Below are 26,983 nucleotides of genomic sequence, written 5' to 3' on the forward strand. Positions count from 1 at the left end.
ACTGCTTATTTGGTGGGAACAAACTGAATGTTACATTTCTAAACCAGTCCAATGCTGTATGAAGGCAACAGTTAAACTGGGAGACATCAACATTGCCCAGCAACAAGCCTGTTGTAAGCCCATGGATGGAATGTAAGTTAGCCTGACGGAAAAGTTCCCTCAAAAATACTCCAAAGAAGCATGTAGATGATTGTCATATATGAAGAACACATGACAAGGTGTAAAAATAAACATTACTTCTTGCAAGGAGAAAAAAGAAAGCATTTTGCAAGCTAATTTGTTCGGGTTGTGTTACCGATTGCGCTTGGGTGTTAAAAGGACATGAACTTAAAGAATTTGGTGGTGGGTTTTAGGGAGGGAATCCTTGTTAGTGATGGATTTGCCACAATCCAGAACCAGAAGTTTAACAAGTTGTCCCCAGGCATGTATTCTTGTTACAAGATCCAAGCTTTCTCCACTAGACTGCTAATTTGTAGGAAGCTGTAAAAAATGATGAAATGTTAGATGTGTCCAGAATTATGAACATAGCGGCAGCTTGTTTCTTAATAATTGAGAAAGCTGTATCACATTAAAGTTATAATAAAATGGTTCTGCAAAAAATCGAATTTACATAATATTCTATGTTACCCAGATGTAACTGATTGGCTAAAACATGTTTGGAGTCCAAATTTTGCTTCTTTAGTTTAGGGCTGGAGCGGCGAGGCTAACATTGCTAATGAATGCTACATCAGAAGAGTTACCCAATTAGTCCAAATGGTTTCCGTAAAAATACATCACCAAAACTGCTTTTAACCTGCTCAAACTGCATCCAGGTCTTCATTGAGGTTGCGCCAACTTGTCGATGTGGTTTAGAGCAAAGTGTGACTGACATGACTGACTGTGAACTATTAAAGAAGAACAAAACTCCCAGCAGGCACTTTAGACATCTGGGGCCATATTACAGAAACTTCTTAAGTCTGAAATCTTATCTTATCTGCTTAGTCACCATGACGACTTCAGTTAGGACTGAGTTTAGGGCTGAAGCTGTTACAGAACAACAGTTCGTAAGTTCATAATCCTATCCATTAACTCCAGATAAGAAAACAGTATTACAGAAACATCCTAACTAGACTAAACCTCCTAAATTCTGTCTCAACTTTAAGATAAACGCCAGAGCTGTCTTAACGTCTGTTTCCAGTGTTTTATACAGTGACAGACAGCACAGTTCACTATAACTGGCATGATAAAGTTACATTTATCTACACTGAAAATGGTAATTTGACCTGTGAGTTTTTTTTTTTCCTAACAGTGTTTTAGGAGCCCAGACGCTGCAGACTCGACCTCCACTGTCCCCTCTTATTACCTTCGTGTGTTAATGTTGATGGTGAAATATTACAGTGATGGTGGTGAATAACGGGGAGACAGAGCTGAACGTGTGTCTGTTTATTAGGAGGAATAACATTAGCGCGCTCGGCTAAAGCGTTTGGGAGATAAACTGAAACTGTGGAGCGGTGACTCTGATAAACAGCACGAACCGCTGACACGATATTCCTAACTCTCAGTTTATCGTGCTTTAGTTTTTTGACCTTTTTTGTATGTTGGTAATGGTAGCTAGCTGCCTGGCTAACTAGCTTGATTACTTTGATTACATGTTTATGTTTCAGCTCTGCACGTATGGTCAGTTGCTAGCTAACAGACCTGACCGTTGATTGTCGACATCGATCGAGTGAGTTAAGATTTCTTAACTTGAGGTTAGATTCTGTAAGATAAGATTCCTAAATCCAGATCAGATTTGCTTCTGTAATACGAATTTGTGAAAAATCTTATCTTGACCTGTCAGATCTTAAGTTAAGACAAAAAGATAGGCAGTTTCTGTAATACGGCCCCTGGGTCTGATTTCACAAACCACCTTAGGAGGAGGAGTGCTGATCTAGAATCAACAAGGGTCATAAATATGGAGGAATCTGATGTAAGATCAGGTCCTGCTTTGTGAATCCCAGTCATGGTATTGTCTGAATTGGCTGCCTGTAGCGGTGAAGTTTTGTTCATTATCAAAGCTCATAAAGTCATACTGTGCTCTAAACCACATCAGCAAGTCTGCGCAACCTTTCTAAAGTGCTAGATGCAGTTGAAAGAGTTTAAAAGACATTTTGGGGATGTATTTTACCAGAAATGATTTGAGCTATTTGGGTGACTATTGAGTTCTAGTTTTTGTTAGCAAGGTTAGCCTTAACTCCAGTTTGCTCCAGTTCTAAGCTAAAGAAGCAAAATTGTGACTCCGAACATGTCTTGGCTGACATCTGGGACAAGGAGAAATATGGATAAATTAGATTTTTCACCAAACTATTCCTTTAATATCCCTAACTCTTCATTGAAAAGTAGAGATCAGATCTTGAGGCCGATAATTTATTGGGAGATTACTACAAATACATAATTACTGTATATTATTTATCATTTAATAACTAAAATTCCACCTGATCATCAACTTAGCTTTTATCTTCTGTACACAGCAGATGATGATAAGAGCATGGCTACAGAGAAAATCGAGCCTCCTCCAATGATGGAAAGCCCTGCTAAGAAGCCTCCCGCTGAGAAGCCAGTCAAGCAGAAGGCGAAAGGAGGCAGGGCTAAAGGAAGAGTCTCCACCCCGGAACGTAAGCCTGTGCGGAAGGAGCCCGTGCCGGTCCAAAAAGAGGAGATGAAGAAGAAAAAAGGTTTCTGATGCAGAAATGACTGTGCACTTTGGCAAAGTATTTGCCAAAACTGTGTCATTACATCTTATTATTAAGATTTTTGTGGCTGCTTATAAAACTTTCCTATAACTTTCCAAATACATACCAGATGATATAGATTTCCCCATCTTAAGTTGTTGAAGCTAATCAGCTTTAGCATTTTTTTGTCTACAATTCATTTCTTCTTCATTCTTTCTATATTTTCCTAACAGTGTCTTGTCTCAGGGATGTCTATATCATGCTGAACCCCATTCCCTGAATCCTGCTGTTCCTTTCTCTTTCCCTGATTCTGTGTTTCCCTCTTGTAGCTGTGATTAAGAAGGTTGATCTCACAAAAAAATCTGAAAATCAGAGCCGCTCTCCCTCCCGGAAGAGTGTTTTAAAGGCCGCCGTAAGGCACCCTAGACCTACCCAACACCACGTCTGTGCTAAGCGGAAACCCACAGGTGATCACACCGTCCCAGGGAGGCTGCTTGCAATGTGGCTGGCAAATGTACACTGGCATGTCACATTCAGAGTGTTGTTTTTTTGTTTGCTTTAAGATTCACTGTGTTTTTTACTGCTAAATTATCATTGTTTCCTTGGTTTTGTTCATGAATGTTGCTGGTGTGGTGTTGGTGTTTTTGTTTGGTTGTTTTTTTGTTGCTGTTTTGATTGAAGATGTAATTTTAAATTCTTTTTGAAATGTGCTTCGCTGTGCTCTCTGTTTTTTTTTTTCCATGCTCACTCAGTTTATCCGCTGTTTTCTTCATCTCAGTCTTCGTGCTGAAATCGGCTTCTCGTTCCTACTTTTGTTAACAGTGGCGACGAACTGAAGTGAAGCTGTGCAATAATTTTGCTTTTTTTGCATTATGCAAGTGCCGTTCTGCATCCTGTGAGCGTGAGGTGTCGTGTCCTGGATGGGAGCGAGTGTCTGTGAGTGAGACTGTGAGAGGTGAAGGGTCTGTTTCTCTAAAGGAACCTTACCTCAACTCTGTGTTGCGATACCTGCTGAAGAGTCACTCTAGACATGCAGGAGCTCTGCAGCGGTTGCCAGGCAACTGGTGGTTTAAGTTTGCTCTCCGACGTGCTATGAGACAACGAGGCCTCCTACTGGCAGAGAGAGAGAGAGCGAGAGAGAGGTGAACAGGAAAATGAGGACGAGAGAAGGAGAGAAATAGAAAGAGCAGGAAGGATGGAGAGAAAAAGAGAGAGAGCTGAACAAGAAAATGAGCAAGAGAGAAGGAAAGAACAAGAAAGAGCAGCAGGGAGAGAAAGATTATGGGGAAAAGAATTAATAGAGAGAGAGAGCGGCAGGGAGAGAGAGTACTGAACGAGAAACTGAGTGAGATAGAGTGAGGAAGAGCACGAGAAGAGAAAGGGTAGGAGAGAGAGAGAAGTGAACAAGAAATTGAGCTGGAGAGAAGGACAGAACGAGAAAGAGCAGAAGAGAAAGAAAGATTACGGGAAAAATGTGCGAGAGAGACTGGGGAAGAGTAGGTGGGAGAGAGATAGAGTCAAAGGGAGAGCAGGTAAAGCGTAGAAACACACGGAGAAAGAGTGCAGGAGAGAGGGAGTGAGAGACAAAGAAGGAGAGAAAGAGTGAGAAAGCAGGAGAAGAGAGAGACACAGAGCATGAGTAAGAAAATGAACAAGAATGAGAGAGAAAGAGAGAGAGAGAAAGAGGTGAACAGGAAAATGAGTAAGAGAGAAGGAAGAAGGAAAGAAATAGAGCAGAAAGGAGGGAGAGAAAGACAGAAAAAGAGGAAAGAGAAAAAGAAGTGAACAAGAAACTGATCGAGAGAGAGAGCATGAGATGAGAAAGGGTAGCAGAGAGAGAGAGATGAACAAGAAACTGAGCTAAAGAGAAGGACAGAATGAGGAAGAGCAGAAGGGAGAGAAAGATTATGGGAAAAAGAATTGAGAGGCAGAGAGCAGGAGGGAGAGAGAATAGCGAACGAGAAAATGAGCGAGAAACTACAGAAGAACAGGAGAGAGAGAGGGAAAGAACGGGAAAAAGAAGAAAGAGAGAGCAGGTAAAGCAGAGAAGCACACAGAGAGAAAGAGTGCATGAAAGAAAGCGAGAGAAAGTGCGGGATAGAGGGAGTGAGAGACAGAAGGAGGGAAGGAGTGAGAGAGCAGGAGAAGAAAGAGAGAGACAGAAAGAGTAGCAGTAAGAAAATGAACAAGAATGTGAGAGAGAGGAGGGGTAGAGGGAAAAAAGAAGGAGAAAGAGATATAGAGAGAGCGAGAAAGTGAGGGATGTGGAGGATAGAGCAAGAGAGAAAGGGAGGAGAGGGAGGGGTAGAGAGGAAAGAGGGAGTGAGAGGCAAAGAAGGAGAGAAAGAGTGAGCGAGCAGGAGAAAAGAGATTGAGAAAGCAGCAGTAAGAAAATGAACAAGAATGTGAGAGAGAGGAGGGGTGGAGGGAAAAAAGAAGGAGAGACATAGAGAGAGCGAGAAAGAAAGAGCAAAGAAGTGAGGGATGTGGGGGATAGATAGAGCGAGAGAGAAAGGGAGGAGAGGGAGAGGGAGAGGGGTAGAGAGAAAAGAGAAAGAGATACAGAAAAAGGAAAGGACAGACACAGAAAGAGAGAGCACTATGGAAAGAAAGAAAGAAAGAAAGAAAGAAAGAATGAAAGAGAGATTGAGACAGAGCATAAGCAAGAAAATGAACAAGAATGAGAGAGAGAGAGAGGAAAGAAGGAGTGAGAGACAAAGAAGGCAGGAGGGAGTGAGAGAGCAGGAGAAGAACGAGAGAGACAGAGAGCAGGAGAAGAACGAGAGAGACAGAGAGCAGGAGTAAGAAAATGAATAAGAATGTGAGAGAGAGGAGGGGTAGAGGGAAAAGAGAGAGATATAGAGACAGCGAGAAAGAAAGAGCAAAGAAGTGAGGGATAATGGGGATAGATAGAGCGAGAGAGAAAGGGGGTAGTGGGAGAGGGGTAGAGAGAAAAGAGAAAGAGATACAGTAAAAGGAAAAGACAGACACAGAAACAGAGAGCACTATGGAAAGAAAGAAAGACAGAGAAGGAGGGAAGGAGTGAGAGAGCAGGAGAAGAACGAGAGAGAGAGAGCAGGAGTAAGAAAATGAATAAGAATGTGAGAGAGAGGAGGGGGTAGAGGGAAAAGAGAAGGAGAAAGAGATAAGCAAAGAAGTGAGGGATGATGAGGATAGATAGAGCGAGAGGGGTAGAGAGAAAAGAGAAAGAGAGATACAGAAAAAGGAAAAGATAGACAGAAAGAGAGCACTATGGAAAGAATAAAAGAAAGAAAGATATTGAGACAGAGCATAAGCAAGAAAATGAACAAGAATGAGAGAGAGAGAGAGAGAGAGAGAGAGAGAGTCTGGACTCCTCCTCTCTCTGTGAATTGTGTCTGAATCCATGTTCAGAACCCAGTAAATCTCTGCATTGGCCCAATTAGAAGTTACTGAAAAACCTCTTATGTAATGAGAGTCATTTTCAAAGGCTGCATTATTCTGTGCCAGATAACTTCAAAGCAGTTTCTTGTTTCTAAAACCGTGTAGTTGTGGGCTGCACGCACTTCCATTCTGGGGATTTCAATAACCTTATTAATACTGTATCAGAGCTCCCGCCTCATGTATTTATAAATATGCTTAAGGGCTCATTACCGGCACTTTGGGAGTCCACAGGAAATTCTGCTGTAGTATAAACTCTGAAATGCGTTTGAAGTGCACCAGCTTTACACTGTGAATGTGTCAGTGTACAGTGTGCATGCTGAGGCGCACGTATGTAGGTGGCTGTGTGAGACAGAGATGGAGCGTGTTTGTCTATATGTCTTTAATTTTACACAGTTGTTTGTATCTCTCTCTCTCTCTCTCTCTCTCTGTCTCTCTCTCTCTCTCTCTCTCTCCCCCTCTTGCTGCAGTGTCAGCAGATGGACGGCAGCCCCTCAGTGCTGTGAGGCACTCCAGGGACAGGGCGTCTGTAAGTATCCCTGCACTCCTGCATCAGCAGTCTAAACAAAAATGTTGGATTAAGCATTAAGACTTAGTACACGTTCAGCGCAGTACATGCAGCGACTCTTAATCTGTCTCATGGGAAACTCCCGCTGGTGACGTCCCTTCTTAATGACAGTAACGAGTGGCCACAATTTACTAAGGTGTGGAAAAGGTCAAAAAATTAGCCAGACATTCAAATGAGATAATTAAGTCGTAGACATGTCTCTCTCTGACTGGACTCACGCGATGCTCGTTGCCATGGTAACGTCTACACTAAGCGCATGCGCAAGAGCATGTAAACGGAGATTTTCTATCAGATTGTTGAGTAGAGTGAGGATATAAACACCTCAGTCTTCATCTATAATCGGAATGTGTTCAATCAGATTGGCAAAAATCTTCGCATGTAAACACAGACACTGAGGTTCATGACATTTGAAATGACATAACATGTTATAGCAACTGACTTTGTAGCTTAGTGTTTATCACTTAAGCAATAGAACCCGAGAGGGAGTGTGTTATCGCGAAATAACATCACGGCTGTGATTTGGTCGCCGTAGATCATCACAGCCGTGATGTTATAGCGATAACACACTCCTCGAGTGTTCTATTGGTTTTATACAACAGTTAAATAAATAAAGTAATAAATTAATAAACTGGGCCGTGAACGCGGCGTTTAATATGTTTTAATGTTCGCAGTTCCTTCCGACAAATTATAGTTCCTTAACAAGCAGCTTGTTGCTACTTCAGAGTAACGAGCTCCGCCCACTCACTGCACAGCCGGGAGTTCGTTCTCCAGCTCCTTACACTAAATTCCCAACCTGTCATCACCACTGAGCAGCTTTTTTGTTTTTATTGCGTCAGTTTTATGGCTCATTCTGATTTGGTCAGACTCTGAAGATCAGACGACACGTTTGGTGAATGGTATTGGGTTCATTTCTGGCTGATTCCAGGTTGTTTAGCTGCTCTTCTGTCACATCTGCCGACTGAAAAGCTGCTCAGTGGTGATGACAGTTTGGGAATTTAGTGTCGTCTCATCTTCAGAGTCTGACCAAATCAGCTGTCGGTCAAATGTGATCTTAAAAGCGTCCATTTTCTGTTTGTGGCAAAGTAAAAATGTTCAAATGGCTTGAGCGTCTCCTACAGCTGTCAAAGTCGTTGCTTAGCAACGGCGTCTCAGCGGAGTGATACAGTGTTTGTGAAAAACCCATGATGTTATGGCGAAATAACAGCACGGCTAGAACGCTTCTTAACCAATCAGCTTGCGTGGCCGGAACTAACTGTTGTATGAAGTGACATAATGCTGATGATGTGATGGCTTAAATCTTAAAAATGGCAACAAGAAATTTACTGTAACTAAGAGCCACAGAGCCCTTTCAGCTTGATATGGCAAGCTGTGTCTTATTATCAGTGTAATGTCACTGTAACATACAACGAGCTACACAGTGCAACCCAGAAAGTGACACAACCTTACACGTGTTATACCAACTTGATGTCAGAGTTGGTAAATGCCACCTTGACAGACAGAATAAGCTTTTATAAATGTCTATGTAAGTCTTTATCTGTTGTCATGAAGGACTTATGTAGGTGTCATGTGGCCTTGTGCACTCTAACACTATAGTCTTGCCAACGATACATCATTTAGTCCACTGTGAAGTGAAGAAAGTGAAGCACATCATCCTGTCATTTTCATCCTCTGTGCATTTCCCATTCATTTCACCACTGCTACTGACTTGCATGGGGTGCTCTTTACACTTAGACCCCGGGGGGGGGGGGTGCCATTTATCAACCATGCGTATTCACTGTTTTGTGTCTAAACCTCACATATGAACCATTTCTATGGGTAGAATGCGTATGCAGAAGCCCCTAGTGGTAGAAAAGTGTAATTACTGGTAAACCTATTATGAGATGGACAAACTCCCATTCATTATCTACTATTTGAGTATAACTGACTGAACGACTGGTAACTATTGAGCTCATACACTGTAAAAATGTTTCATCAGTCAACATAAAAAAATGTACTTAATGTGGTGGCGAGCGGTCAAATAAATATTTTAATAAAGTTCAAATCAACTTCTGTCCTACTCCACCATTTACAGTGTATAGATGAGGAGTGTGCGGATAGCACAGATGACCACTAAAGGCTTAAAATCATAAAACCAAAAAATTATCTAAAAGGAGCAGATCTACAGATTGAATGTGATGGCTCTGCTTGAAGATTTGACACATTTGAGTTGTTTTAACACTTTTTTTCTTCGGAAATTCTGCAACAAACTGTAAATGCTCATAGAAATAAATATGAAATGTAAAATAAAAATAAGTCTGAATTTCCAAATTTAATTTTGCTTGTCAGAATTATGTTCTACAATTACAAAATTTTTTACATGCTCGAATTGAATACTTTGAAATCTGAATTATTAAATGCTCATATTCAATTTTTACATTTTACATGGAAAGTTGTATTTTTACACGTAAGAACTACATTTTTACATGCAACACTTCAAGTCAGCTTTGCTTCATACGCTACTTGGGACTTCTGAAGGGAAATTGTTTATCATATGTAGCTATTTGAGGCATATCTTTATGGAAATGAGCTGACTGTGAACAAATGTTTGATAAACGAGACCCCAGGTTTCCACTGACCTGCCATTTTCAGCATTTTCCAGTTTGCTCTTGTCTACTTTCCCCTTGTTTTCCCTGCGTGTGTATTAACAGAGCTGTGGTATTTATTCTGCTGCCCCCACTGCCACTAAAGACCCCTGACTTTTCAATTCAGACCTACTTGTTCACATAATTGCTGTTATTTTCTGCAAATGCAAATTTACTCCTGCTCGCTCCAAATGCCACGCTTGCTATGCTGTTTGTATTTCCTGCCTACTTCGTTGCTAAATCCAGTGGAACAGCGGAGACACACCTTGAGCAACTCTGAAATGTTTGTAAATCCCCCTCTAATCCACAAAATGAAGCTTTCTTTAATCGAGATTAGTATTACTTCAAACTGAACAGCTCCCTTAGAAACAATATGATGCTGAATAGAGTTGAATTCATTCTTCACCCAGATCACACTGTGCATGCAGAACCATATTGTTTTGTGTTGATTATTTTTCCATTGACGTCACTGTGATTTACTCTCTTTTGGTTTTTGTTATAACCCATTCTCACTTAATTGTGTCTGTTTTCCTTTTTTTATTTATGTTTATTTTATTTTATTTTGTTTTATTTAATTTTTTGCATGAACAAACTGGCATCTTCCATCCATCATTCCTCATCGCAGACCCCCAGCCCAACATCACTAACAAAGATACCCACCTCTAAAATGCGGGCGTCGGCTCTTCTTCCACCCCGCCCCAACTCTGCCGGCTCCCTCAATAAAAAGAGGCCGATGGTGGGGGCGGATCCCAGTGAGCCCCGTCCCTCCTCCGCAGGCCCGCATGACTCTGCCTTACTTAACAGACATTTAGGCAAGGTAAGAAAGGGCCGAGGTGATAACTGCTCAATATAAACTCACACTAAAGTGGACAGTTTAACCCTTAAAGTGACCAAAAACCAGTTTTACACAGTTGTCCCCTCATCCAATCACCTTTAGTCAATCAGCAAAGGTGTGCTCAACATCTGAAGTTGCCTCCTCAGATTTGCACTGGAGCTACAAGGCTAATGCAGTAAACAAGTGATGGAAACTTATGCTGCGTTTGACTTAACAGGGGTTCGGAAATTCAAAATAAACACTTAAAATGTTATAAATATAGTAAAATAAAAATAAATATGAATTAAATATTTATATTTATAGATCCACATGACTCTTACTTTCTTTACAGATTTTAGCCCTTAAAACCTCTTATTCTCCAGGGTATATTTTGTTTTTTCCAATCTGAATTTACATGACTAAATCATAAAGCAAATTATTCAGTAACTGCATGAAATAAATGTAAATTTATTTATTTATTTTTTGTAAAAGCTCCCCTCAAACAATTTATTGCTGAAAGCCGAAAATCTTAGATGCTCTTTGTATTTTTTTATTAAAATAATTCTTACAGAGCAGATCACTGAAGAGACGCCATCTGTTTATAGTTTATAGCCCAGATTTGTGGAAAAATGGGTCGACTTTCAGTAGAAAAAAAATTGTGAGTTCAGCTTCTTTTATTATAAGGGTTTAAAATTACATTACCCATCTATTTGACTGGAAAGAAGACAGTTACAGCTCTCATATGACCCCATCTTTTGAATGTAGCTTATGAAATATGAAAGTTATGAAGAATATAACGAAGTGCGATTTGGAACCACCAGTGGTCTCAAGGAGTCCAATCCACTTAGTAAATAAATAATGTAGCTAACAAGTAGCAGTGACATATACTGCATTTGACGAAACTCGGAGGTGGGAAGTTAGAGCTCAGAATGACGTCATTTTCGACTGCCACGTGTTCCAGTGGTAAACATGGATGACTCAGTGAAAGCAAATATTGGGCCTCATTCAACAACCGTTCTTAGGTAGAAATTTCTTCTTAAATCCTACTTACGCAGTTTTAGGAAGATTCTGACATTCATCAGTGTTTTCTCATTTGGGATTTGTTCTTAGGTAAGAACAGAATCTACATACACTCAAGAGCACAAAGCTGTGAACAAAAGCAAGTTGTGAATCTGACATAGACTTTTTCTTAGAATCTTTCTCAAGAACAATCATACATACATACATCCATCATCTAAACCGCTTATCCTTCTGGGTCGCGGTGGGGTGCTGGAGCCTATCCCAGCTGTCATTGGGCGGAAGGCAGGATACACCCTGGACAGGTCGCCAGTCCATCGCAGGGCTTTCTCAAGAACAAATTTAAGAAAAACTTAGGAAGATATTGGAGAATGCGGCCCATTGTTAGCAACAAGCTAGCCAGACATGTAAGTGATACAAGTGATAACTTTTTTAGTTCATGGTAGATTTACTTTCTCTTATGGTCAGTGTTACAGATTTAACAAACTACGGCTTCTGTGTTGATTGATGTAAAAATACTATTTTAATCACATTTAAAAATAGTAAAGTGGTGCTTAATTACTGTGACGGTGTAAACAGACATGATATGATGTCTAATGCTGAACTCAGAGCTGATGATGTCTTCCTAGTGTGAATTCCCAGTTAAGGAGGCTGTTTTCTTTGTTTTTTCCTGGTCACAATTCAGAAATTCCAAGATATGAACATACATATATAACTGCATGTCTAAATCATCACACTAAATCTCATAAACTTGATGTTGTTTGAGGCAAATGTGTGATGATTTACTCATAAAGTTTGCTTTATACTAAACAGGAGCCACAAACTTCCATTACTTGTTAGGTGTTAGCCTCGTAGCTCCAGCGTTAACACTAACCCTTAAACATGTCCCGGTTGATCTGCTACATTTTGGGGGAGGAGATTTTTGTCTATTTTCTGCAGACAAGTAACAAACAAAATATCAAAGTTTAACGAAATGTAAAAATATTCTTACATTGTCTCTAAAGTCTAACGACAGTTTTACATTTGTAACTCAGTGTATGTTTATATATAGTCTTATGCAGAAGTTTTGGTACCCCTTGTCAAATTACATTTTGATTTTCTAATTAAAAATATTTGAACTTGTCCTCTACACCTTAAATATTGTATATTTCTGCAAATGTTATTCCATAATTGGTATATATTTGCAGAACACATTGGTAAAAACAGCATGAAGTGTAACGTGCCCAAACTTTTGCACATTCCACTTTTTCCCAGTATGCAGAAATCAGCAGTGTTTCCTAATGAGGATGCGTTCACTTAGAAAAACAACACAAAAATGTAATTTGACCGGGGGTGCCAAAACATTTGCACAAGACTGTACATTTCGATAATACATAAACACACAAGTCCTGAGTGGCTAACGATCTGAGCTGTGTACGAATGGTAAACACCTGCATTTAAGGGATAAATTCAGACAATGATCTTAAGGCAAGAATCCCTGAGAAGAGCAGTATTGCAGCAGCTCAGTGCATAAACTGTTATTCATGGATGATAAGAACCAGACGTTTAGCTTCATCGCTCATGGGCAGTGGTTTGTCTGGAAATTTGGAAACGAAGGAAGGAGCACATTTCTCAGTTTAGTCTCCGTAATAGCTGCTCAGATGACAGTCTTTATAAACAGAGCCCCTGTCCAGAGGTGCAGGAGTGCAGTGTATAGTTTAACCAAGCATGCTTATCCATCTTGAGCTGGTTACGCTGCAGCTGTCTGATTGCTGCGGTCAGCAGTGTGCTTATATGTTGTGGTCAGAGCGTAAACTGATCTGTGACTTGCGAACTGGCTGCTGTTGTTTTGCTCAGGATGGAGGTTCACGGAGCCCGGAGAAGAGGTCGTCTCTGCCTCGGCCAGCGTCCATCCTGACCCGCCGCTCGCATACTGCCGAGCCCGAGGAGAGCTCCACTTCCATCACCAGCTCCGGATCCACAGCACCTCGCAGGCCCACGTGTAAGACAAACATACAGTTTTTCACACCCCTAAGGAACATTTTAGTATTTACACACATTCCCTTGTTTTCTCATTATAGGGTTAACACTATATGGCTAAAAGTATGTGGACCCATCTGAATTACTGCGTTCAGGTGTTTCAGCCACACCCATTGCTTACAGGTGTATAAAATCAAGCGCATAGCCATGCAATCTCCATCGACACACACTAGCAGTAGAATGGGTCGTACTAAAGAGCTCAGTGACTTAAAACGTGACAGTCATAGGAGGCTGCCTTTGCCACAAGTCAGTTCATGAAATGCCAGCCCTGCTAGATCCACCCTAGTCAATCGTAAGTGCTACAGTTGTGAAATGGTAGCATTTAGGAGCAGCAACAGCTCTGCCACAAAGTGGTAGCTGGACTGCAAGTGCTGAAGCATGTAGCATGTAAAACTCGCCTATCTTCTGTTCACTCACTACACAGTTCCAAACTGCTTCTAGAAGCAATATCAGCACAAGACCTGTGCGCCGGGAGCTTCACGAAATGGGTTTCCATAGCCAAGCAACTGCACACAAGGCTGAGATCACTATGAGCAATGCCAAGTCTTGGCTGGAGTAGTGTAAAGCACCGTAACTGGACCCTGGAGCAAAGGAAACATTCTCTGGAGTAATGAATCACACCTCGCTGTCTGGCAGTCTGATATGCAAATCTGAATTTGCCAACAGTAAAGTTTGGTGGAGAAGGGATAATGTCGTGGGGCTGTTTTTCAGGGTTTGAGCTCAGCTCTCAAGTTCCAGTGAATGGTAATGTTAATGCTACAGCATACAAGGACTTTTTTGACAATTATCTGCCTCCAACTTTGCGAGGAAGGCCTTTTCATGGCTGAGTCCCTGTGTTTAAAGTGAGCAGTATAAGGATGTGGTTTGACGAGTTTGGTGTGGAGGAACTCCAGAGGTCTGCACAGAGCCCTGACCTCAACCTGAACACTTTTGGGATGAATTGCAACGTTGATCGTGAGCCAGGCCCTCTCCTCCAACATCAGTGCCTGACCTCACCAATGCTCTGTTGACTGAATGGGCACAGATTCCCACAGACACCCTCCAAAATCTTGTGGAAAGGCTTCCCAGAAGAGTGGAAGCTGTTTTAGGAGCAAAAAGGGGCGGGGGACGGCGCAGTGGGAATTGGATGTCCAAAAAACCCACGTAGGTGTGATAGTCATACTTTTGGCCATATAGTGTTTGTGTGGTAGGGGTTGCACAGCTGTTAATTCAAATAAGTAACCAACTAGCACAGTAATTCAAATAAGTAATCAACTAGTTGACTAGTTGTAAAATGTATAAATATGATTGTTCCGGGCATCTGTGGAGAGATATTTTATGTGTAGCTGTCTAGTAGGTTCTTAGGCATCAGATGCTGCTGTGTGAGGTGTGAGATGTGAACTGCAGAGGAGTTTTTTGTTGTATTCCAGTAAGTTTAGGCTTCAAACACTCCCCCCACATAAGTGCACAGACTGTCTGATGTAAACTGCACACTAAAATCACTACAGCTCTCAGAAACCAACCACTCGTGAAGATTTTAAACTGGCTTTATCAGTCTTAAACAGTTGTTCATCAAGCTAAATGCTAGTAGCCAGCAGTCACATCTCCATAGACCTCCATAGATACAGTCACAGATACATTCATGCTGTCTCTTTCTTAGACATTATTCCTGGATTTAGTTTGAAACTGTACATAAGTAAGAGTGCTATGCATTTGACAGCTACTGCTCCATTTTATCTGACACCAGTTTGTTTTAGCTATGGGCGTGTCACGCTAAACTTTCTGTGAGTGGTCAATTTGCATGTCAGTCAAACGGCCTATTCCTATCAGAGTCTGTGACTCTTGTAAACTACCCTTTTGGCTTACGAGCCTGAATTTTAGCAGTTTTTCACAGCTTGCAGTGGAATTGGTTTCATCTTTCTACACTAATAAAGTGCTAATCATGTGATTTCTCTTCTCTCCTCCAGCCTGTAGTTTTTACCACTACTGTATTTCACTAACTTTCAACTAACAGTGTCTCACTGCACCATTTAGTGGATTTATCAGTTGACTAGTCTATGCGACTCTTAATGTCCAGTAACAAAACGTATGTTACACAATGGTTAGTTTCAGCTGCACAGTCTAATCGGTTACAGAACGATCCATAAAGATGTTAAAGTAACTTTTTGGGGGTTTGATTGATTATGTTTGACTACTAGGAGCTGATTAAACCACCAGGATTGAAAATGTTCCACCACCATAACAGATAAAGGGCAAAATCGGGAAACTTGAAGAAATAGTTTAGTGAACTTTTCTCTTTACCCCAAATAACAAATGGGCAGCAGTACATCCACAATTCAGGCTTCAGGCTGTTACAGCTGTTTTTATCTATGTGATATTTTTCTAGTTGACAGTATGTTACAATATCCAAAACCACACAATCAAGTCTATTAGAGATTTTATAACAGCTCAACAAAGCTTAAGGTAAGTGTGTGATGATTTAGGAATTTGCTCAGTGCTAATTGGTGCGATATCAGCTTCCATTACTTAGCTTCATTAGACTCAACACATCAGTGTAAAACTAAAGAAGCAAACTTCAGACACCAAACATGTCTTGACTGAGGACTACATTTGGATATAAGGGACGGAAGATTGTGTAAATTAGATTTTTAGCCCAATTCCTTTAACCCCTCTTTTGACTCTCCCCTCCCCCGCTGCCCTGCTTCCTTTCCTCTCCTATAGCCTTCCGCACTGAGGTCAGAGCGGAGCACAGGACAGGCAGGTCCCCCAGTGTGACAGGTTAGACCCTCTGTTTTCACCCAGCCCCTCTCCATCCTGCCTGCATTACCATCCATCACCACTAGGGGGCACACACAGGTGTCCGTGTGTAGTGTGGTGTTTTATTGTTTGGTCATTATTAACTTCTCTTTTCAGTTTGCTTATTTATTTATTTTATCTTTTTCAGTTGTGGTGTATGTTTGAGAGTGCTGTAAACATACCATGTCTGTTTGATTTTAATATCCAGAACCAATTTTGATCTCTGGTCATCTACCATTCACTTCTGACCACTGATGTTTTTTTCCTTTTACCTTGTGTGTGTGTGTGTGTATATATATATATACATAATTTTATGATAAAAGGACCAATAGAAATGCCCCAAAATTACTTGACTTCCATTCAAAGTTAAGAATCTTTTTCACCTGAAGATACAAGATTTTGGTGTGACAGATATGATATATTTTATATCCTAATAATTAATGTCTTGTTCTCATTATTCTCTGAGTTCTAAGTTTCATGAGTTCTTACTCATACATTACCTATACGTTCTAATTTATTCAATTTTATTATTTTTGATTATCTCCTTTGATGTGACATTGATGTGCTGCTGACTTTGGCTGCTGCTGTCAACTCAATTGATAAAGTACTCTGTCTTTCTATCCACCTATCTCCTTCTGCAGGTACAGAGTCGGCCCGTTCCCGTTCGGCCCGTAGTGGTACCTCCACGCCCCGTACTCCTGGCTCCACAGCCATCACCCCCGGCACTCCACCCAGCTACTCCTGCCGCACCCCAGGCACTCCCCGCACCCCAGGCACCCCCAAGTCCCTCAGCCTGCTGTCTCAGGAGAAGAAGGTGGCCGTCATCCGCACGCCCCCGAAATCGCCCGCCACCACACCCAAGCAGCTGCGCGTCATCAACCAGCCGCTGCCTGACCTCAAGAACGTCAAGTCCAAGATCGGCTCCACTGATAACATCAAATACCAGCCCAAAGGAGGCCAGGCAAGTCTTACCGCTGATGCCCCGCCCCCTGTTGCTGCTGTCGGCTAATCAGCTGCTCTCTCGACCCTCTGATTGTTGTGTGTATTCTTCAGGATAGCTTCGGCGTTTTTTAGGAACAGGGCAGGTCTCAGGGTGTGTTCGAGTGACATGGAGTTTGTGTATGTAGTATGATCAATATCAGAAACAGATAGATATTAGATATTAATACATAGATGCTGCATTATCTGTTGTTCTCTATCTGAGGTGATACGTCTGCGTGTCCGCCATGTTCGAGAGGTCAAGATCCGCTTGTAAACAAATACACGAGTACTGAGAGATGATGAGTCTCATGATTAAAACGACCACAACTTCCTTATTACTCAACCGATTTTCACCAAATTTGTTTTTGTTTGTAACATTGTAAATAAATGAATACAAAGCTACATCAAGTTAAGATTCCTTGTATAGGCTATTAAATTAAATAAACTAAATATAAAACCAGAGGAAAAACAATCACATCAACAGGTTCTCTGTGCCTCACCAACCACGCGGCCATATCTACACACAAACATCACACAAACATGAGTGTGGATCACTGCGTTCCCTCCATTATATAATCCTATCCCACTTTCTGAGTGTAATACTTTTGAAATAGCATAATTTTGAATAGTACCTTTCTTAAACTGCCACTCTGTAATGGCACTGAACGCAGTCCAGCAGCGATGCTGACCGCCCCAAAATGGTGGCTCCATTGACGTGCCTGGCTGAACACAATGCGGCATCTATGTATGTACATCTATGGTCAGAACAGTCTATTACATATATCATTGGAGTGTCAAAAAGGTCTGTTTATTTGCATTAAATTGTCTTCAAATTCAGATCATTAACCCAGTTTTTGTTCCTGGATTTTGTATTCACAGGTTAGCCGAACTGTTTTTGTAAATGTTGGCTGTACCTTCCGTCGATGACCGAATCCAGGGCCAGATTTAAAGAAATCTTTTCTAAGAGATGAAGAGAGGCTAAAAATTATCACGTACAAAAGGAACTGAGGGATTTTGTTGCAAAATGCATCCACTTTTTATGAATTTTCTTTTCCTAGTATTATTATTGGAAGTGGGCATTACAAATGCAAACACTATCAATGCTATATTACAATTAATACTTCCTTTATAACCTATATATTTTAATCTAGTCAAAAACATATTCAATTAAAAATGGTTACAAATGGATATACAGCATTTTGAAATGAGACTCTTATGAGACAAATATATCTGTTCTTGTTACATAAAACCAAACAAACATTATAAATGGACCTTAGGGAAAATAATCAATGAAATACAAGAAAAAAATTTTGAATATGACTTTTTTAGTATTTGCCAGAAATGAGGCAGATTTTTCCTTCAGTCTCACCTCTACTTTGTCCCAGGGCAGGTTTATCGTTTCTGTGTCCTTCCTGTCCCATCTCTAGTGTCCTTTGCTGTTCGTCAATGTCTTGATGTCGCCTTGTGTCCCTGTGTGTCCTTTTCACTGTGTCCCAGCTTATGGTTTTAAATACAGGTTTAGGAGACGTCTCTAATCTTGGTCGGTCTTGTTTTAAGGACAGAGAGTGGGGATGGTGTTTAAGAATGTATGTGCTGTAATGTTTCTTCATCTTTTGGTGTAAATGTAACTCTGCAGATGGAATATGAAGAAGTGCAGACAGTAATGTACACATACAGATGGATGATAAACACCATGTACACCAAAAGGATGAAACAGGCCTGAACATTTAACCCTAAGTGTGAAGGGGTCTGGTGGTTCACTTAAGTTGAAAGAGGGCAATTTTCTGGCATGTTTTGGGTCCTCCTTAGAGGGAAGGGGTCACTGCAAATCAATACAAAACTGATGGAAGTGACAGTGCCCCCCCATTCACAGGGCATGAGGGGTCACTGAATGGTTTGATGTGTGTGAAAGTGATGTTATGGACTTCGCAGACATCAGATCTCAACCCACTTGAGCATCTACAGTAGATTTTGGACTGACATGTTAGACAGCATTACCCACCACCATCATCACGTCACCAGCTGAGGGAATATCTTTTGGAACAATGGTGTTCGATCCCTCCAGATCTCCAGTACAGTTCCAGAGACTTGTAGATTATATATATATAGGTGGATTGAAGCTGTTTTGAAGGCCCAACACCTTACTAAGACACTTCGGCCCAATCCCATTTCTTATCTTTACCCCTGCCCCTTGTTTTTGACTCTCCTTGCCCCTTGCAACTGAATTACAAGGGGTAGTGGTTGAAATCTTCCTCTATGAAATGGGACCCTCAAATAAAAAGAGCATCACTTCATTAACAGCTACGAGCGCTGCTCTGTAGGCAACCCTGCCAGTCTGCAGTGACAGCAGAGGAGGGTAAAGTTCAGCTCCTCACTGCTGGGCTTTAGTTACATTTAGGGCATCATATGCCTTCAAAGAGAAGGGGCAATTATTTATTATCGACCACCCTTAATTCTTCAGTGATATGAAGCTGAAGTCAGATATTTGAGTTTCTTAAATGGCTGCATCATTTAAGGTAGAACGGGAAATTTAGCTAGCTAGCTACAGAGACATCAGCATATTACTAGAGATTTTTATGCTTGTTATAAAGAAAATAACCATAATACATTGAAACGACATTAAACTGAGATAATACTAGATTATCATAATTTTTTAACGGAGAGAATTCTCACGTTTGTGGGTTTCTTTGGTCTCTTGTTCGGCCGTCTTGCCGGTTTTTCTTTTTTTCTCATAACACTCTGTTTGGAGTCTCAAAAACCTCTGTTTGGAGGACCATGTAGCCCTAACACTTCGCCCTACCCCTCTATCACAACAAAAATCAGGACACCCTACCCCTAGACATGAACGCACAAAACAGAGGGATAAGGGCTGAGTGGCAGGGGCGAAGGGTGAAATAGGATGGGGCTTTTATGTTGGGTTTTCCTTTAATTCCCACCTGTCTATATGTATAGATTTCCACTCAAATGTACTCCATGCTGTTTTAGGGGTTTTGCTGATAGACTGAGGCTCCCTGTATGGAATAAACTTGAACTCGCTGAACGTTCTGACATACACACAGTGCTCTGTCAGTGGAAATCAGCTTGTAAGAGCGCAGCGCAACAGCCTGATTGCAGGCTGCGTGACGGAGGTGACATGTTTATGTCTGGCTCATGGGGTCATCTGGGGTGCGGTGGCGCAGAGAAACCAATCACACTCAGACACACAAAAATCGTACTCAGACAGCGTGTAAGCCAGAAGGGCTCTGGTGGAGCACAGCAGACAACAAAAGCTGCATGGTCACTGATCACGGAGAGCGAGGGGGGAAAGCTTATGGTGGTGTGTTGCGCTTGGTGGGATACGATTAGGGCCAGGGTTAGGGTTAGGTTTTGGGTAAGGTTGGTAAGGTTAGGTTTTGCGTAATGGAAGGAAGTAACGTATTAACAATAACATCTATTTAATGTAAGTAATGTATCAACAGAACATCTATAAGATGTTTACTTCAGGGTATTCAGACGCTTCACTACTGATGCTTCACTGATATGTTGTTGATGTGTTACTGATACTCTGTTAAGAGTTTATTAATCATCTACAAAGGACCACTCCAAATAAAGTGTTACCAAATTTCTCATTGTTACTTTTCAATGAAGTAAGAAAAAATACCTGGACGCATAGCAAATCCAGGTCATGGGTGCTTACAGAAAAGTTATTTTAACAAATCCTTTTACCCTGACGCTAAAGAGCAGCCAAAGTCCTCACTGCGGCATTGAGGTGCACTCTCTGTGAGGGTCATGGTGGGACTGGACAGCCATGGGGTAAGCAGGACGTTGCATAACTCTTCTAGCAGTCTCAAGCTGTCTGGCCCAAAATATGCACTCACCCCCTGCCTGACTGGAAGTGTCTCTGTGGTGCAGAGCTCACACACACGGCCTAATCGGCTGTGACACCAGGCACAGCACACACTCTGGGCTGAGCGACTGGGCATCTGCCGGCCACGGCCAGACTGGGTGTCCAGCTGTATGGGTGATAGAGGAGCATCAGGCTGCTCAGTGAGATTTTCCATTGGTTTGTTGAATCTCTTAAACTCTGGGTATGTGACTCAAACTGTCACTCTCAGAACTTCATAGTAGTCATTGAATAGTTTATAGAAGTTGCTGGATAATTATTAGGAGTCATGGTGGAACAGTTGGAGCCAACTGCAACTACATCAGTCGTGGGGTTTTGTTTGTATTGTTTGTATTCCACTAAATCATACTGTTTTTCCACTGGGCAGTACAGCGTGTTATGGTCACAAATCCAAACCCAGAACTATCTGTACTTTTGACACAGTACCTATGTCTGTTTCCCACCACATAACAACCGTGAAAGTGGGCCTTCTCTTTGTGTGGTCACGTTTTGTTTAACCAAATCTGCCATTAACAGCAAACACAAACAACATTATCAACAGTGGAGGCACTTCAAGCTCTCATGTACCTTTTACTCTGCTTCATTGTATGTGAGAGTCACTGTAATGTAGAGGCAGGCTGCAAGTGTGAAGTGACTTCATTAAGGGCTGGGAAAAAAAAAGAACAGCATCATGAAAGCCGTTGGAGCAGAGCTTGTTTTAAAATGTAGGTTGTTCACGTCCTTAAATTCGTCTTTATGACCTTATAAAGTGTAAAATCACTGATTAATTAAACAATTCGTCCATACGTCATATTTTAATCAGAAGTATTTGCGTATATGTAGCTTATCGTACTGCATAAGAACAGCTCCTCCATTTCTGTCAAGAAATAAAAAAGCAAAAAACACAATGCAATGGGTGCCATTTTCTTCCACGTTTCGTGCCGCTCTGGTGACGTCACCACGCAGCCTCTTTGGACTGATTCATTTGTGTGTCCAATAGGCTAGTAAGTAGGACAGTTCTACCGAGGACCCGCACTGCCTACTAGGCTTTGGAGCGCAGCTAGTGATTCTGGTCATGTGACTCCAGTGACACCACGTGATGATTCTGTGATTGAGTTTGACCAATTAGTGCACCATTTCTAGCCCCACCCATATGTTCTATCTTTGCACACTTGGTACCCCAGCAAGAAGGGCAACCAAACTTGACACATGCTCAGCTATGATTCACCTTGGAAATGACAACAAAATGCATGCTCACAGATTCATAACCATAACATACTGCACCACGCTGCCCAATGGAAAAACATCATTAGGGATGGCACCTGTCCCATATCAGGTGTCAGTATCAGGCAGATATCAGCAAAAAATGCTGCCGCTAAAACAACAGGGGCAAGCGAGCCTTTGACCCACCGCTTTTTAAAGTACTGGAGTGATGACCCCCCCACATTTTGCTGTATGATCAGTGAGAAGACTGTGACAATGATATCAGAATCATATCAGTATCAGCAGATATTTACTTAAAAAAATGTATTTATGTATGTGTGTGTGTATGTATATATATATATATATATATATATATATATATATATATATATATATATATATATATGGAGTACAAGTACATCAAATATAGATTTGGCTGATATTTCAAACTAATATTTGATGTACTTGTGCTCTAGAAAAGCAGAATATTTAGCCGACACTGAGTTACTGTACACTAATTTCTGCATTTTTTTTTTCTGCATTTGTAATCACATAGAAATGCATATTATATTTCTCTCTAATGCTAAACCAGGTGGCTCTGGTCCCATTTCATATATTTTATCATGTTTTTGTCGGCATCATCATATTTATACATGAAAATTTGTTGGATTATGTTGTCACTGGCCCACAATTCGCATATCTGTGCATCCCTAGTTTTTAAAGAAAAAATATCAGACTGGTATTGATATTCACTGAAACTGAATGTTTCAATATCAGTATCAGAAAAGAAAAAGTGGTATTGCACCATTTCTACTGTAAACAGTTTCACCATTTACATTTCTGTATTCTGTGTATTTTTAAACATAATTCTGAATTATGCCAAAAGAATCAAATCAAACCATGATGAGACTTCTATGATGGGATTTTATAAATGATTTCCTGAAGAATTGTGCTCAAATCCAATATGAGGTCAAAGATGTACATCCCTAATAATAAGGCATAAGATTAATAACTGAATGAGCCGAGGGTTTTAGGGGTTAAGCAGAGCCCTCTGAGAGAGAAAGGCAGTGAGGTGACGAACACTTGCGTGTGCTCCAGTGCACTTTTCTCCTTTGGTGAACAATTTGTGAAAGTTATCGAGGCATAACTTCTCCTCTAGCAGACGTTTTGTCCATGCTGTCATGCTTTTTATGTAAGCTCTCAAATGTACGCAGTTTATCTCTTACCCTAAGAGTACTCGATCAGCCGAGACACGTTAGGTGCCCAGGGGTTTGCTGTTGTAGTTTTGCACTTAAACCCCAACAGTACCTTCTTTTACAATACCAGTTATAAGTGGTTGTCATGTGGTTTAAACCTAAAATGTACTAGAAGTTGGTGTATTTACTGACCGCAGTGGGCTGCAGAGAAATCAAGAGGTGGTGATGTTAATAACATGCATATGGAGTATAACTAAGACAGCCAATCAGCAGTCTCGATTTTGGAAAAGGCATGCTTATTGGCTAATGAGTGCTAAAACCAACTACTTAGGTAAATATAATATTGAATAACATGGAATTTCTCAATGCTCATAGTACTGAAGCGGTTCAGTCCATAGCATAAAAGTACTCAGTTTGGATGACGAGTCCTGCTCTGAAACTCTTGTATAGGTAAACTCTGATCATTGTTTAAAATTTGTGATATCAAATGAGTTTGAGCAGCTGCAGAAGTCCCTTAATGAGTACATGATGATTTATATCTTTAAAAACGCGTTTGTTGAATTATAATTACTAGAGCTGATAAAGTTGTAAATTGTTCTCCATTGTCAGGTTTGAAGACGTATTCTGTAACACGTTATTTCGATAGTGCACTTTAGATGCTTACTTACCTTGCCTTTAACTTACATTCAACATTTAAATTATTTATTCTATTTTATTATTTATAATATTTATTATATTCACCTAACCCTCATCCAGGTCCTAATCATGGTCCAGAGGCTGACCCTAACACTGTTGAGATTCATACTCGCTAATTTGTTAACAATGTGACCATCTGTAGATAATGTATAGGTGGCTATAGTGTACTATAATATGAATGAGAGCACTTTTAAAACACTGATGCTTTGGCAAGGAAAAGCTAGATTATGATTTCAGGCATGTTTCTCTGTGTTTTATGTCGTCTGTGTGGCTAAAGTTGTGTTTGTGAGTTTCTCTGTGTTGTTTACATTGTCTGTCCATTCATTGCAGCCTTTCTCAGCAACACTTTAGGAAGGCCTTTTTGACAAAACTCAGTTTCATAAGAGTGACTGTAGAGCTGAGTCACACTGTAAATGTGGCTTCTTCATTGACAAAAACAACGCACATCCATTCACCCATCCACCTGCCATCCACCCACCCATCCATCCATCCACCCATCCACCTGCCATCCATCCACCCATCCACCCGCCCATCCTCCTGCCCATCCATCCATCCACCCATCCACCTGCCATCCACCCACCCATCCATCCATGCACCCATCCACAGGCCCATCCACCCACCCACCCATCCATCCATCCACCCACCCATCCATCCATCCATCCATCCATCCACCCATCCACCTGCCATCCTTCCACCCATCTGTCCACCCACCCCTCCACCCACCCATCCACCTGCCCATCCATCCACCCGCCCATCCACCTGCCATCCACCCACCTATCCATCCACCTGCCCATCCACCTGCCCATCCACCTGGCCATCCACCCATCCACCCATTTACCTGAATATGAACATATGATATAGCCCTATACACTTCATAATACATCCTGCTGCTTTTGTCACATCATCAATAAATACAATGGAACTGGCTCCATTAGCAGCCATACATGCCCATGCCGTAAAACTACCTCCACCATGTTTGACAGATGAGGCGGTATACATGGAATCATGAGCAGTTTCTTTCTCTTCTCCATACACTTCTCTTCCCATCATTCTGGCACACACTGGTCTTTGTCTCTGTCTGTACAATGCCTCTGGGACATATTGCTTATGCCTGCCCCTCTTGTAACACACCCTGCTTCCCTGCATCAACATAATGCTTGTCAAAAGTAAGTAAACTAAAGAACAAAATTGTGTTGATGTAATATATTTAATTTATGAAATGATAACATGCACTTTTACATTTAAGACAGTCAGTCATTTTTTAAAAATAATAAATAATAATTACTATTTTGGGATAGTAAGTCATTGTTTTTAGAAAATAAGTCATTATTTCAATGCACTAATTTAAAATTTTAAAAGCTGTTTTTTCCTCTACCCAGCAGGAACGGGCTTCCATAAAACCCAGAACCTCGTTCACCTTTTTTCACTGAGATGTAGATGTGTTTATCGCTGTGTTGCTTCTCCTCCCATAGCTCCCTCCCTGCTGCCATTACTGTTGCCCATCTATTCATTGAGAGCGCTGATATGTATTACTGATACATGGACAGCTTGTTTGTGTTTCCATCATCATTAAAAGACGGGCATCTTTGTATTTTTCTAGATTCAAATTTTAAACAAGAAGCTGGACTTCAGTCACATACAATCAAAGTGTGGATCCAAGGATAATCTGAAGCATTCTGCCCATGGAGGAAATGTACGTACAGCCCCATCCCTCCCTCCCTCCTTCCACCTGTGTCTCTTTCTTCCTCTTTCCAGAGGCCTTCTGCCGCTGGTACAGTGGTCAAACTGGTCCAGAATGCGGCCTGCTGCTCCGATGACTCAAATCCCACAGCATGGCCATTAATTTGAATATTACTACCAGTGTTAAGTCCACTGTGTTCCTTCTAGTCTTGTAGTCTCTTCCTATATGGAGCACAATATTAACCACTAACCCACTGCACTGTCCTGGTCCTGTTCTCTCTCTGCATGCACTTCTGGACCATTTACTGAACTCTGATGCTCTTCTGGTCATCAAAATATCTCACAAATACTGTACTGTGCAAAGTCAGAGACTACCTTCAAAATGACCGTTAAATAAAAGTTATTCATTTTTCCGCATTAGAAAAAAAGTACAAAGCATATATTTAACTGAAAAATACACACAAGCTACAACATCTAAATATAATACCATTTTTCAGTATTTTCAGTGTCCACTCTTTATTCCAGCTTCCATTCTTTTCAGGAGACTCACTTTCAGTTTCTCAAAGAATCTGCAGACACACCTCCAAAGTTGGTTGATCTTTTTCTGAAGTAATCAAACACATTCAGTGGTGTTGAGGTCTGGACTCTGGGGTGGTCAGTCCATCGTTCAGCTTCTTTGTTTGATGTGTCCGTCTGCTTTTCTCAGTGAGGTTCTTCTTGAACAGCTACACATTCTTTCAGACCCACAGCGCTGAGTCGTCTTCTCACAGTGGAAGGATGGACAGAAACACCTGTGGATGTTTTCAGATCTGAAGCAGCTTGATTTTCTCCTCTCTCTCAGAGATGAAAGCTTTAAGTGCTGTTTATCTGATGGGGGCAGTTTTGATGTCTACCAGGTCTTGGATGCTTGTTAGAAGACCTATTTTCATATTTCTTTTAATCATTTTTAAAACTACAGTTTTGGAAACTTTTTCACTGATTCAGGTGAGTTATCTGATATCAAGTCTCCTCAGAAATATCTCCTGAAAGAAGATGTCTGGGTGCACTGGGTGCTCTCTGACTTTGCACAGTACTGAGTGTCAGCCTACATATATACTCACACAGTGGAAACAGTGTAAAAAAAAGTCCCTTCTTGTTTTCAAGCTTTCTGTAATATATACATGTCATTTGTGTATATATTCATAGTCAACAGAAGCTGATGCTTTCATCAACGCTTGTATCCACCATGTAGAATTCATGTAAAACAGCTTAGAATCTGCTCTAACATCCTGTCCAACCATCACCATAGTACTAGCATGAGTGTCCGCTTTACTTTTACTCTGGGACGAATTCAAGAAACACTACCAAACTAAAAGTATAAACATCAATGGAAACCATTGGGCAGGTGCTGAAGCACTGGCTTCAAATATAGTGTTTTGTGTCTAAATACAGGGCAATAGAC

At 41.1% G+C, this 26,983-nt stretch overlaps 1 protein-coding gene across 1 annotated transcript in view; it reads left to right on the forward strand.

Annotated features, from left to right (window-relative positions):
* The window catches only part of map2 (microtubule-associated protein 2), a 222,915-nt gene that overhangs the window by 186,849 nt on the left and 9,083 nt on the right, over positions 1 to 26,983 (forward strand). Inside the window, exons 10-17 of the mRNA XM_036577613.1 lie at positions 2,490 to 2,693; positions 3,020 to 3,157; positions 6,581 to 6,639; positions 9,925 to 10,116; positions 12,967 to 13,111; positions 15,850 to 15,906; positions 16,566 to 16,885; positions 25,463 to 25,555. Coding sequence (XP_036433506.1) covers positions 2,490 to 2,693; positions 3,020 to 3,157; positions 6,581 to 6,639; positions 9,925 to 10,116; positions 12,967 to 13,111; positions 15,850 to 15,906; positions 16,566 to 16,885; positions 25,463 to 25,555 — 1,208 coding nt within the window. The remainder of the gene's footprint in view (positions 1 to 2,489; positions 2,694 to 3,019; positions 3,158 to 6,580; positions 6,640 to 9,924; positions 10,117 to 12,966; positions 13,112 to 15,849; positions 15,907 to 16,565; positions 16,886 to 25,462; positions 25,556 to 26,983) is intronic.

The sequence above is a fragment of the Colossoma macropomum genome, unplaced genomic scaffold (genome assembly GCF_904425465.1).
Source record: "Colossoma macropomum unplaced genomic scaffold, Colossoma_macropomum, whole genome shotgun sequence".
NCBI classification, from domain to species: Eukaryota; Metazoa; Chordata; class Actinopteri; order Characiformes; family Serrasalmidae; genus Colossoma; species Colossoma macropomum.